Consider the following 14607-nt stretch of genomic DNA (forward strand, 5'->3'; position numbering starts at 1 on the left):
CATGGGCTCCGGTTAAGATACAGGCCGACCCGGCCCAACAACCCAATTTGCTTGATGGGATTTTTTTGGAGTTCCTGCAAAATTTTAAAAGTTTTTTTACTAATTTATGAAAAATAATAGTATTAATATCTCGTGCAATTTTTAAAACTAAATGTAATTTTTTAAGAAATCATTTAAGTGCTTACGAAGAAGTTAACAAAAATTATTTCTCTTATAATAAAAAAACTTTTTATTATATTTCTTTTAAAATAAATACTTTTAAAAATAAAAATAAAAAATAAAATAATTTATTTATAAACTATTTTTAATATAAATATTTATTATTTAAACTATTTTTTTAAAAAGAACTTAATTAACCTATTTATCCAATCTGAGCTTTAATCGGATATAGGGTTATATATTACCCAATACACTATGTTTTGAGTTGGTCTTACTAGATTCTGAAGTGTAATAATTTTGAAGAAAAACAATATATATAAAGAAAATTGTGATAAATTATTATATTTAATACCTAATTAATATATTATATATAGTACAAAAGTAAATTATTATAAGTCTAGTTTACATTTATTTATTCTATCATTTAATTTTTTTGTTGACATATTATCATTTTCTTATATATTCACTCATCGTTGTAAGATATTTGACCCTCATAATAAATAACCAAGCGACATTTTTTCCATTTACCTTACTAAGCCAAGTGACAAATATGCTAATTTATAAATGACCCTCAGATGTGGTTGACTTCCATAATATACAATTTGACTACAATATGAAAAATAGAATTCAACCGGAAAATAGAAAAACACAAAAATCTTTTTTCTTTCTAGAGAATAAGTTACATGACATTAACAAACTTTGTTAAATATGTAACAATTTTTCGTAAACTTTTGCAGTCAGTTTCATGAGCATTAGTCGCATGACAAACTTATATTTTACAAAAACATGAACTATTTTATTAAAGTATTTTTGTTATATAAATACTGCTACAAAATTAGTAATCCAATTTGTTAATAATATATAAATAATATTTTATATTATAAAATTTAAAAGGACGAAATATTATCTTTGAGTGAAAATAAATTTATTTCTTTTTGTAAATCGATATAAAATCAGATTGAGAGATTTTGAGTACAAATAGAGTTTAAGTTGAAATTTTTGAACTCACGGATAAAAATTTAAATTCTCTAAAGTAAAAATATTAATAATATGATAAAATGAAGGATTAATCATCATTAAATTTATAATTCACATCATAGGTAAATTTTACTATTTAAATTTAAGAATAATCATCTTTTATTTTATCATTTGATCAAATATTTCACTTTAAAAGGAATTTGATCCCACTATATGTGAATCCTAGTGATTGTCACCACTACAAGTAAGCTACTCGCAGTTGATATTAAAGGTTAAGACGCAATGCGTGTAAATTGTAATTACTGATTACTAATTACTAATTAGTAATTAGAGTCGTCCACCTCTTACTCTTTAATGATAAGGAGTTTAAATAATATGTGTAAAAGCTTAACTTCAAAATTATCACCAGTTATATACCGAAAGCGCCATCCACCTCTCTGAAAATCCCTTTAATTGTGATACCTAAGTACCCAACCCATCTTACTAATTGCGAGTGATGTAAAATAAAGTAATAAACCCTTTTGTGCTTTTAAGTTTTAATAGTGAATATTTTTAGTATTAAAATAGGAAGCTATACAATCCAGTTTTTCTCCCACAACACCTAGGTTTATCCCACTTGAAGATAAACTCTTCAGAAAATAGGAGGATACTTGAATTCAAATTTGGGTTTGGCTAGCAACTGGTAATATACGAAAAAGATTTGCATGATTGCATCGCTTCACAAGTTTTAATTAGAAAAAGGTTTAATTATACAGTTTCACCGAATTTTTAATTAAGTTTTTATATATTTTTTTTAATTAGATTCATACACCATATCAAATTTAAAAGATTAAATTTCTATCATCATAAAAATATTAAAATTAACTAAATATTAGAGTTGCACACGGATCGGATATAGTCTAAAATTCTATCCGATCCGTACTGTATTCATCGAATCGGATCGGATACGATATCTGCATTTTTTTAGGCCGGATCCAATCCGCATACTTGCAGATCGGATCGGGTCGGATATTGAGTATATCCGCATAATTAAAAAAAAATTATTTTAAGATTTTGTTTTTCCGTTTTTACAAAAAAAAAAAAACATTCAGAAAATTCATTTTTTATATGTTTAAACTTATTTACTCCTAGAACAAAAACAAAATAATAACACAAGATTTAAGTTTAATTATTCTAAGTTGAAGTACAACATAAAAAATTAAAAATAAAATATTATAAAATTCATAAAATAACACACTAAAATTCATATCACATTAGGGTTTACTGTCTTAAACTATGCTACTTATATGTGATGTGCGGATATGCGGATTTACGGATCAGATCCGCAGATATCACTGCCGAATCCGCAATCCGATCCGACCATAGTGCGGATCCGATCCGATGGCTCTACGGATCGGATAATATCCGCAAAATTCGGATCGGGTGCGAATAATTACCGCAGATATGCAGATATTATCCGATCCATGTGCAGCCCTACTAAATATTTTGTTAAAGAGTAAATGCCCAAAATGGTTCTTGAATTTTAAATCGCTATTCAATTTAGTCATCGACTTTTTAAAATGACCAATTAAATCCCTGAAATTCGAAAAAGTGCATATCCGTTAGTCCTTGCAGAAGTGACGTCTAAACGTTGATGATGTGGCATTCCGGCTGTATGCTGATGTGTACCAAACTTGAATTTGATTCAAATTAGTACCTGAAATTGCTTAATAATATCCAAATTAGTCCATTTTCAATTATAAAACCATAATCTCCAAATTATTATCTTCTCTTCTTCAATCTCTCTACTATCTTCTTCTCTTCTTCGTCCTCTCCGCTATCTTCCAGTTCATATTCATCTTGAACTATAACATCAGTACACTTGCCTAAAGGGCTTGTTTGAGTGAGCTTTTAAGAAAAGATCTTTTTTCGAGTTATTTTTTTTTAAAAGATCTTATAGAGAAGTAAAAGTAATTTTATGTTTGGATATCTCATGTAAAAAGGTCTTTTTATCTATCAATTATGTTTGGGTGTAATAATATAAAAATACTTTTTTTTATTTATTACATGAAAAATATTTTTTTAAAGAAAAAAGATCTTTTAAAAAAAGATGTAAATTACAGCTTCTCAAAAAAGATTTTTTTATTTTACTAGTATTTTTACTTTTACTACTAGAAATTTGCCAAACACGTTAAAAAATAAAAAAGATATTTTTCATTGAAAAATCTTTTTTTAACAAAATAATGACGTCCAAACATGCACAAAAACTATTTTAATTACAAGTTAATGTGGTTGGATTAATTTTAAGTTCAACACAGATTTAAATTTTATGTATCCTTGTAGGTTCATCCATTAAGCTAAAATATATTTTCCACTTTTAAGAAGGTAACCATTGTCATCATCTTCAAAGTCTTAACATCCCTTTCTAAGTTTGTCATTTTTCAATTGAACTCATGCAAATTTTTTTGTGAAATGGGTGTTGCATAAATCGGTTCTTCACCTCCATCAACCTAACAGAAAAAATTACAATGAATTTCATACTGCAAAGTAAAAAATGCATGTGAATCCAAATTCAAAGTGAAATCTTAACATTTTCTTTAAAATCATAACCTTACCTCATAGTTTGGACAACCATAAAATAGTATATCAGGACAACCATAAAATCATCACCATCCGAAGTCTGCAATTACAGAAAACGACGTTCTTTCCTCCCCTATTGCACATTCTTTTACTGCCATAAGGTCTCCCTACAGAGTTAGTTGTTCCTACTTAAGCTACTTTGGCTTGTTTCCCCACCACTCATCATCACACATGCAAACGAGAAAACAAGATGAACTGAAAGATAGTGGAGAGGTCGAAGAAGAGATGAAGATAGCAGAGAAGTCGAAGAAGAGAAGAAGATAGCAGAGAGATTGAAGAAGAGAAGATAATAATTTGGAGATTAGTGTTTTATAATTGAAAATGGACTAATTTGAATATTATTAAGCAATTTCAGATACCAATTTGAATCAAATTCAAGTTTGGTACACATCAGCATACAACTGAAATGCCACATCGTCAACATTTAGATGGCACTTCTGCAAGGAACTAAAGGAAATGCACTTTTTCGAATTTCAGAGATTTAATTGGTCATTTTAAAAAATCGAAGACTAAATTAAATAGCGATTTAAAATTTAAGGACCATTTTAGACATTTACTTATTTGTTAAATAAAAAAAATATTCAGTCAAATATTACGCATATTTATTTTATTTAATAAAATATTCTATTAATTTCAATATTTTTGTCACAACAAAAACTTAATTACGAAATATGTCTTAATTATGAAATATGATATGGTATAAGAAGTCAATGAAGTGAAAAAATAATTATAAAAATCTAACTAAAAATTTAGTAAAACCGGCAAAATAATTCAACTTTTTAGAAATTGCATGTCTTCCGTTTCATTGAAGCTTGAACATTTAATGTAACATTCATTTGAATAAATTTGATGAGAACAAACATCAAGTTTTAGAGGGACTGTTCCTCAAACCCCCCACCCCAAACAAAGATGATATCAAAAGATTTATCACACTAAAAGGAAAAGGAATGATCAAATAGGTAGGGGGGGAAAGAACAAATTTAATTTAAAAAAATAAAATAAAAAACTCGAAGATTGCTATGCTATTTAGTAGATTACAGAAGGCGCCATAATCCACAATTCCTGAAAGCTACCACCAGTTGTAACTTCTCCCATATCCATCACTACTAGAGTGGCCAAACCTTGATGCTGAGAATCTAGTTTGATAGCTGTGAGGTGATCTGCGCGGCGTAGGGCTCGGATCGTGAAACTTCCTAATCTTTGACGAATTAGACTTTGGAGTATAACTTTCATTTCTAAATGAATGAACCTTAGAGCTTTTATAAGGTGGTGTTGCTGGAGACCTCCAGCTGCTTCTTTTGGACTTTGAAGGAGAGAACTCTGCTGGATGTTCTGTCATCCAACCACCTCTATGCTTTGGTTTCCGGGGGGTTGTTAAACCTTTTTCTTCTGTAAAAGGCTTTTTCTTTTTCCAGGACTTACCAATATCATGAGGAGCAGACCTATGTCCTACATAGTCATTCTCTTTTTGGAACTTCGGAGTTTTTGTATTAGAAGATTCCCGTCTCCTCTTCCCTAACTGCAGAGGCAAACCCAGCAGATAAAAAACTAATCATTACAAACATTACAAACACAAACTTGGCAGAGAGATGATTATTATTTGAATTGTGACAAGAAAACATAAAAACCAATAACATAGATGAAACAGTTAAAATACTAAGTAGCCCAATTATCTTGAAATGTACCTTAACAGAACTCGTGCATTCTCGGGCAAAATGTCCTGCTTCACCACACCTATAACATGAACTGGGTGTAGCTGCATCTGCGGCCTCAGTCCGCAACCTTGCACATGCCTATGTTAACAAAAATATGAAGACATTTCAATGTCAACTCCGAATATTTTGGAAAATAGTATCTAATACATTTATTATGATGGAAGATGGGAGGACAAGTGGTCCTCCTTACAAAAGCAAAAAAGACCTGTAAAGCATTGCTTTTCAACTCCTCAAAATGTTTTAGAGGGAAAGACCTCTAAAAAGATCATGAGCTTTACACCAAATGGAGGATAAACAGTTAATTCTATCCCAAAAGACTTGTTTATCACACCCTCGGAAAGAATGAGTCATCCAATAATAATAATGCTCTACTATATTGATTGGTGTTGATAAAATAAAAATGGTTAAAAAAACAACAAAACACACACAAATCAGGCAATGCCAAAAAAAGCATCATATAAAAACTTACCAAACCAGTGTGCCCCAATTGACCGCATTGGTAACAAGAAATTACTCTCGGTGTAGAATCGGCAGTATTGACACAACATAAGTGGCCAAATTTCTTGCACACGTAGCATTGCACCTCCTAGCCAAACAAGAAAAAGCAGCGAGTCACTGAGTGAACATTTCTAATTCCATAGCCAAATGCAGCCTACTATTCTTTGTTAGTTCAACTACAGAGTTTTTACATTGTTGAAAGTTAAAGGAGAAGCTGGGAAAGAAAAATTATAAAAATGGCAGAGAACAACCTTGAGATCATCTGGTGAATAATCATTTTTACATGAAAACATCTCATGCCCAGAATCTCCGCACTTTAAGCATATTTTTAAGCTTTGAGATCCAATGAGGTTCTTCTCTGGACAGTCTTTGGCACGGTGACCACCCTTCTTGCAAATATAGCAATCACGTCCCTACAGAAACACATGAAAAAAATGTAAAAATTAATAAAATACCTTAGGCCTCTGGCATAACAATAATGTTCATTACTGTTACACCTTGGAGCTTGGGCAATCAACAATGATAACAACAAAGCCTTATCCCACCAGGCGGGATCGGCTAGCCTAGGCCATCAGCAACTCGCAAATGCCAAAAATCAATGTTTTCATCATGCTTATATATTCAACTGAATTTGGTGGTTGAGACACCTCCACATAGGTAAACGCACATCAAATTAGAGGACGCAAGTAATGAAATCAACCTTTGTTTTAATGAGTATAATATCTCAATACCCTCATGGTGGAGAACAAGTTTATCAAGTGCCAGTACAACATATCCAAGTAAATAGCAAATCAATAAAATGTACAATACCCATGTCATTGCCAGTCAGGCAGCAAAACTAAATTTGAAAAGCAAACAAGACATACCATGGTGCAATGTTTAGCATTATGCTCCAAACTGCCGCATACATAGCATGGTTTCTTGCGCTTAGCTGCTGTACAGTTGACTGCAGCATGTCCTTCTTCACCACAATTATAGCAAGCTCCCCAACCACCACTATCTGGAGCATCAAAATACCTCGGACCCCGCTGGTAGAATACAAAGACATACCAAACTAAGCTCCGACACAGTGTAATATAGCACTTTCAAAAATCACAGTTTAGGACCAATGATTCAAGTTTTCAACTCACAAGAAGCTTTCTCAGAACAGCATTGTCACCCATCTGAACCATGGCAGGTTCTTCAGCAGGCTCATCGTTCTCTGCCTCTTTGATTGGTTTAGTTGTTTCTACTGTCTCTATTGTTACTTGTCCTTCAGCTGTAACAACCTACGTCAAATCAAATTTTCAGCTAAATTCCTCTTTATCAGAATCTGAAAATCGGGTGGGTGAGCTTTAAGTATCAACCACAAGTCCATTTAAACAATCCATGCGCATCAAATAAATTGGAAAAATTAACAGCATTCCTTCCTCAAATTCAGTCTCATAAAACTGCTGATTTTATCTCACATTAAGATTATCCAATCACGCACATCAAGGAAGCTAGATTTTAAGAATAAGAAGAACGAACGCGAAATAAAATAAAAAAACTGCATAATAATTATTCAATAGAGCAACAGAAAAACGTAACCGTGTCTTACATTATGTTCCTCAGATTCCACTTTCTTCACCTTCTTCTTCTTACTCTTACTCTTCTTCTTCCTCTCACTTTTCAACTCCTCGCTATCAGAAACATCCACAACTTCTCTCGCTTCATTCAATACGCCTTCGTTTCGAGCCACCGCGACTTCGTCCTGCCGCGAAGATGAAGCACCGAGGATAATAGCATCATCGCCGTTGGAAACTACGTCGTTTCGCGGGAGCTTGCGCCTCATCAGAGCCTTCTCGACGATCCCGAGGCTGAGATCCTCGTTAGCCTCTTCGTCATCGCTGCTTACTTCGAAGACCAACGGCGGCGTTGAACCCATCGGCGATCCGTGTTCTTCTTCTTCTTCGTGCTCCGTTTTCTTCGCTCTCTGCTTATCTTTCCGACCCATCTTTGGCTTCGATTGGTTTGCTCCCGCGAAACCCTAACCCTAATTACTGCTCTGCTCTCAGATTCAAGGCGCAAACTTGTCTTTTTCAATTTCAAATAAGTACTAAAAATTAAAAATTATTGAAATTCATACTCTGCTGTTCTATTGTTGAAAAATATAATTTAATACCTACTTACGACTATAAACATTTTCATTGGATGGTAATCATTAAAAAAAAGTTGTTGACTAACAAAATAATTTGCCTACACTAGTGAAGTAAAATTATATGCATTGTTAAGGGCTTGTTTGGGTGAGCTTTTAAGAAAAGATCTTTTTTTGAGTTATCTTTTTTTAAAAGATTTTATAAAGAAGTAAAAGTAATTTTATGTTTGGATATCTCATGTAAAAAGGTCTTTTTATCTATCAATTATGTTTGGGTATAACAATATAAAAGTACTTTTTTGTTTATTTATTACATGAAAAACATCTTTTTTTTAAGGAAAAAAGATCTTTTAAAAAAAGATGTAAATTACAGCTTCTCAAAAAAGATCTTTTTTTGATTTTACTAGTGCTTTTACTTTTACTACTAAAAATTTGCCAAACACGTTCAAAAATTAAAAAAGATCTTTTCTTATTGAAAAAAGATCTTTTTTTAACAAAATAACGGCGCCCAAACATGCACTAAGTCAATAAAAATAATTAATTTTATAAATTTGTTACTCAAAATTTAATTTAAACATATTAATATAATTGAATTATGATTTTTATGAATAAATAAATTAAATATTTTATTTATCAATATATATAATTTGACGTGAAAATGTTATAAATAAAATTTTTTATGAAACAATTTTTTAAAAAAATTAATGATAATAAATGCATACATAATTTTTACTAAATTTCATTCAAACTTTTCAATTTTAAACATTTAAAGAGTATTATTAACAATTCAAAAAAGGAGTGTATACTTTTTTTAAAATACTAGATTTTATATAAATACAACAAGGCAAAATATTAAAAAAATATATAAATATATTATTTTAGAACAAACAACATGCCAATGAGTTGCTGCAAGAAGGATTTGAACTCCTGATATTTACTTAAGCGGACTAGTGAATTAACTACTCAACTAACCCAACTTTATTAAATTAATTATGTATTGATTTTTCTTTTACAATTTGTTTAGTCAACCAAATGCAATTTATTATTTTTTTTATGTTTTCTATTTTTTCCCCCTTAAAGAGGAGGTTTTTCGTTTCTGATTTAGGGGAGGGTGCTGGGTCCAAATCCGATCCAAATCCAAAATATATTTTTTCAAAATCAAATTTGTCATTTTTGGTTGGGTTTAAGTCAATGCTTCAAGTAAATTTAGTCTGACTTGAAGTCATGTTTTATAGTCAAAATATATTTTTTACATTAAAATTAGTAGTAACAGTTATATTGTTATACTTCCATTAATAATTTTATATTATATAGTTTTATTTTTATTTAAAATAATTTATTTTAGTATAAATATTATGTAATATTTATTAAATTTAATCTTTAAAAGTAAGATTTTATTAATTTATTATAAAAGATTTATAAAATTGTATACATTAATTATGTATTTGGTTGATCCAGTTTAATTTAATTTATTTAAAAGGAGAAGTATAGGGAGATAATACAAATACTAAACAATATGAACAATGGATATATCAGATATTCAATTTAATAGGTAGGTAGATGATTATGTTGATTCTTAGTTGGATGGTAGTTATTCCTTTTAATTCGGTTTACTCATGCACAGTTAGTAATGGTTGGATGTTCAATTCATTAGGTGTGTGGATAATTATCCTAATATTAGAGTTTATGAGGTAATTTAGGGGGTTGAATACATTTTTATTTTATTGGATCAATTCTAGAGTCCATTGGTCACAAAAATTATTATCTACTTAGCAAAACCTATTTAAAATAATGCCTTTTAATTGGTAAAATAGATTCAAAAAAATATTTGGATCGGATTTGTATTTAATCAAATTTGATCGGATCTATATACACCCTATTTCCCACTATTTATCTATAAATAATCGAGGTAATGCCTCAAGTGGTCTTTAAAATTTCCAACTCACATTAAATAAGTCCTCCATTTTTTAAAATGACCAAATGTATTCATTCACTCTAGGATCTATTCGTTCAAAAGTCACTAGACGTGTTAATATTGCTGATATATACTGTGAAGTTGGCACTTAATAGCACGTTGATGTGGATAGACAATGAATATAACTTAAATTAGTGTTCAAAATTTGTTTAAAAAATTCAAATTGGTCCATTCTCAATTATGAAACTTTAACCCTCGAATTTTCATCTTCATCATTTGTTCTTATATGTTTTTCGTCTCCTCTTCTCCGTTGTTTAAACTAAAATTTAATGAATGCAATTATGAACAATGGTAATGATAAATATGATGAACAAAATAAGGACACAAGACCACCAATAAACATTTGAAATGGTGTTCACCTATATCAAGCAAAATGTTGAATCTCCCTAGGATATCTCTTTGTGGAAGAAGGGCTTTGAAACTCAATTCTAAAGCAATATCCAACAATTCCACCAAAACACGAGCAAGGAAATAGCAAGGATTATAAATATAACAATTATCACAATAATGAAGCCAAATGGGAGAATAATTGTGGCACCATAAAATATTGCAATAATGTTGAAGATAGAGACCATGACAAAAACTAGTCCAGTGTAAAGAATAGCTGCTAAATTAACACTCCTTTTCTGAAATCATAATAAAGTCACACAACACACATAGTATGTTGATAGAAAAATATAATAAGACATCATTTATTTTTCATGTTAATTGTATATACGATTATCCATCCATTTTCAACAAACTGGCCATAGAAGGATGCTGATGAGTATCTGACAAAAACAATTGAAAGGGCATATAGCAGGACAACCTAATTCAACAGTCCTCCACGACTGGAGGAATAGAGGGTTCCAATAAATGCTTGAGATAGCAAAAACAAAAAGCCTGCAGAACAAGTCGACATTAGTTTGTATTACAAAAAAGGAGCAAAGTTAAGAGTTAACAAATTTAGTTTTGATGAATCATGTATCACAAACTTCAAATATTACGGTCATGAAAAATTGACAATGCTGAGTAAAGCCACCAAGAGCAAAATGATGATGGTTGAGTTAATGAATGAAAACCAATGAACTTGGCAATACACAGGCAGCAAAGAAGTTATTGAGTATTTGTCCATCCTGTTCTCAAAATGTAGTGCAGTTGCATTCTAGGTAATTGAATAAGTGAACTTAACATCGACATCAACATCATTATTTGTATTAATGGCACGATTCGGATAACCGAATGAACGGGAGTGGATCCTCTCAAGTGAAAAAAAAATTGGATGTTGTCCAGTGTTTAATCTAATCCTTTATTGCTTTTTCTATTCTATTTAATTTTAGTCCCACTTATAAAATTAAAGGTGAAAGATTACACTTTATTCTCTCAAGTGTTTTTTTAATCGGAGAAAATCCATTTCCTCGAATGAACAGAATATCAAATTGAACATGCAAAAACGGGAAGTAGTAGTCACGGTTAATATCTTCCTTGAAGCTTGCAACCTCATTAAATCCATTTTTGGCACAATGTCTTATCAATTTTGTCCTCCTTGAACTTGAATTCATACAGAGCATTGCACAAATAAAAAGTCACAATAACATAATTGGAATTCTCTTATTTTTATGCTTCATTTTACCCATTACTCCCTTTGTTCCTTTTTCATTTTTTTGCCACTATAATGTTTTGAACATTATTGGAACAATTTATCTCAATGAAAATTATATCCAAGTATTTAAGATTGTATCAAAAAGAGTGAAAATGAGAGTGAGAGATAATAAAAACCTAAACACTCATCTTTCACTTCTACAATGTGCTAATACGATGATGCTTCATACAAAAATTGTTTCACTGAACACAAACAGAGGTGCCACGGAGGAACACTTGCGAAGCTTAGCAACTACGAGCTAAGGAAGATGAAGAGATGACGCAGAAGAGAAGAAAGAGTTTTTGGCAAGGAACAAATGTTTGTTAATAAGGAAACGACATCGTTTGGCCTCTATTCTCCATAGATGACGTCGTTTAGCAAAGTTCATGACTTTTGGGCCTACAGAAACTCACATTTTTTAAAGTGAAAATACATTTTATCATTTTAAAAAGAAAAAAATTTATTTGATGCGAATAAAAATTTTTTGAAGCTATTTTAGGCATTACCTCATAAATAATCTATTGAATTAGTTTTAACTATCTCAACCCTTGATTTATGTAGCCAACGCATTTCTTCTCAATCAAGAATCTCATATAATTTACTTAGGATTTGTTTGGATGTCATTTTTGAAATATAATTTTTTTTAAATGATATTATTTAAAAAAAAATTTATAAAAGTAAAAATAATTTTATGTTTGGATATTTTACGTAAAAAAGATTATTTATCAATTATGTTTAGATAAAATAAGATAAAAATATTTTTTTATTCATTTATTACGTGAAAAATATCTTTTTTTTAAGAAAAAAATGTAAATTATACTTTTTTAAAAAAGATATTTTTTATTTTTCTAATACTTTTACTTTTATTATTAAAAATTTGTCAAACATATTAAAAAAAATCTTTTTTCATTACATTTTTTTATCGATTTAACGATACCCAAACAGACATTTAGTCCAACATTTTCAAAAAAGAATTTGTACATAATTTCCATCAAATTATAGTCCTGTAAATTTATTTTTATTTGGGCCTTGAGCCGCATTGTCGTCTAAAAAAAACAGTAAAAAAGGTTTACTTATAAATAATTAAATTAAATGAAATCATAACTGAACTATTAAATACAAATTAAATTTTATAGTACATATTACCTTTTGTTTTATTTAAGCGTTACAAAAATAAATTCTGACAATCATGAAGAATAAGTATTAAGTAGGCATGCAAATTGGTATTAATTAATTTTTGACACAGACTAATTAAAAATATACAATTACTTTATGCCACAGCAAATATTATAAATTAGATGTAAGAAAATTAGTTATCTTGATAACGAGAAATGTGAAAGACTAATATGCTTTTCAAAATTAATGGTGATAAAGCCATAAGTGGGCATGCAAATTTGTATAAATAGATAGCAAATATTTTGAGTCAATAGTAATCAAAACGTACTATCATTTTCATTTATTAAATGAGAGACGGTCACTGCTAGCATAGTTGCATCTTTAAACTCAAAACATGTATAAATTTCTTACAAGCAATGAAAATTCAAATTTATAAATAATGAGGGATGAACCATACATTCTTTTATAACGGTCTACTACACATTCATGTAACCATGTAATTAAGTTGGCTCAAATCTAAAATAACTAACACATTTCTAATCTCATTAAAAAAATATAACTTTCACGCGTCCCATATAAACGAAACGACTACTTTATTCGAGTTTCATTATGAAAAAACATTCCTTCTTCTTCAACACACACAAAATCGCTTAGTCTCTTCGAATCTCTCTCAAAATCACTCAAACTTCAGTCATGTTCTCTGCGAAAACTACTACAGCAACAGAATCGTAAAAAGATTTGGCAAAGATCAACCAAAAAGGAACGAAAACAGCATTACAAACTACCAAAGGTACGAAAAAAACTATTGTTCATCTAAAATATTGTAATGTTGCATTTTTTCTAGTTGCATTTTAGGTTTACTGAATTGATTTTCTTCGTTTAATAGATCGAACTATTGTGAATGTATTTCTACAGTATAACTAGGGTTTTGAATGAAATTTATTGTTGTTTTTATTCAGTTCAGTAGACAGTATAACTAGCGCTTTGAAATTGGTTACTACACTGTTCAGTACTTGTTTTACATGGATAAATACTATTCTTGATGATTAAAAGTTGAAAACGATTTATTCTTGACATGAACATTGTTCGGTTCGGTGGCATTCTTGAAATACTGTGATTGAATTTTTACAGTAGTATAACTAGGGCCTTAGAATAAATTTTTTGGATATTTTAAAATTTGGCCAAATGAATTTTATTCGGTTCGGTGGCTTCCTTTTGCTTTGTTCATTGTTTAAGATTATTGTGATAGCCTGCAGCAATAATTTCCCAACTGTTTCATTATTTATCATGTTTGATTCTGTGCATGAACGAGTTTTGTTTTGGTTGCCTGTGGCATTTTAATTGACTTGATTAAGATATGCATGCTTGTGCTTATTGCTGTATTGAGTGAAGTATTGACCAAATTTTTTCCTTACAGCAAAACAGAACAAGACAATGGCAACAATGAAGGAAAAGCCGCACTATAATGTAAGCACATTAAATATATTTACCACGTTCATTCAAATAATATCTATTTTATATTATAAATATATCTTCACATTCTGTTTCAAAATTTGCAAAAAACTCATTATTGCAGATGCCAAACAAAGGTGGCGATAGTGTACAGGAATATGACTCAAGAAAAGAAAGATATAGTGGAAGAAATGGGATTTGGTGCCCTGGCACATGTCCCATAAATGGATGTCTCTCATGTTGAGAATTGATTGATCACTTTGATGAAGAGAAAGGATGCTTGAAAACTCTCCAGGGTAGAATATACATAACTCCTCGGAAAGTAGAAGTTGCCCTGGGCATAACCAATGGAAGTAAT

General features: G+C 30.2%; 1 protein-coding gene across 1 annotated transcript; it reads right to left on the bottom strand.

The window, feature by feature from the left end:
* Positions 1-4526: 4526 nt before the first annotated feature.
* LOC107496794 (protein AIR2) lies at positions 4527-8044 on the bottom strand. Its single transcript, XM_016118124.3, has 7 exons — positions 7549-8044; positions 7100-7237; positions 6836-6997; positions 6221-6382; positions 5941-6057; positions 5442-5549; positions 4527-5275 (listed from the first exon to the last, which is right to left on the bottom strand). Exons 1-7 carry the CDS (start codon positions 7942-7944, stop codon positions 4826-4828), a joined length of 1533 nt encoding a protein of 510 aa, XP_015973610.1. The 5' UTR covers positions 7945-8044; the 3' UTR covers positions 4527-4825.
* Between the last annotated feature and the right edge of the window lie 6563 nt (positions 8045-14607).

This window comes from Arachis duranensis, chromosome 7, assembly GCF_000817695.3.
Source record: "Arachis duranensis cultivar V14167 chromosome 7, aradu.V14167.gnm2.J7QH, whole genome shotgun sequence".
In the NCBI taxonomy this organism is placed as follows: Eukaryota; Viridiplantae; Streptophyta; class Magnoliopsida; order Fabales; family Fabaceae; genus Arachis; species Arachis duranensis.

Excerpts from the sequence above, each read along its gene's own strand:
- LOC107496794 (XM_016118124.3), bottom strand. The coding sequence starts at position 7,944 with ATGGGTCGGAAAGATAAGCAGAGAGCGAAGAAAACGGAGCACGAAGAA. Across the intron at positions 5,550-5,940 it reads AATTGGGGCACACTGGTTTG|GCATGTGCAAGGTTGCGGAC; the intron begins GTAAGTTTTTAT and ends TTGTTAACATAG. Across the intron at positions 5,276-5,441 it reads AATGCACGAGTTCTGTTAAG|TTAGGGAAGAGGAGACGGGA; the intron begins GTACATTTCAAG and ends TTGCCTCTGCAG.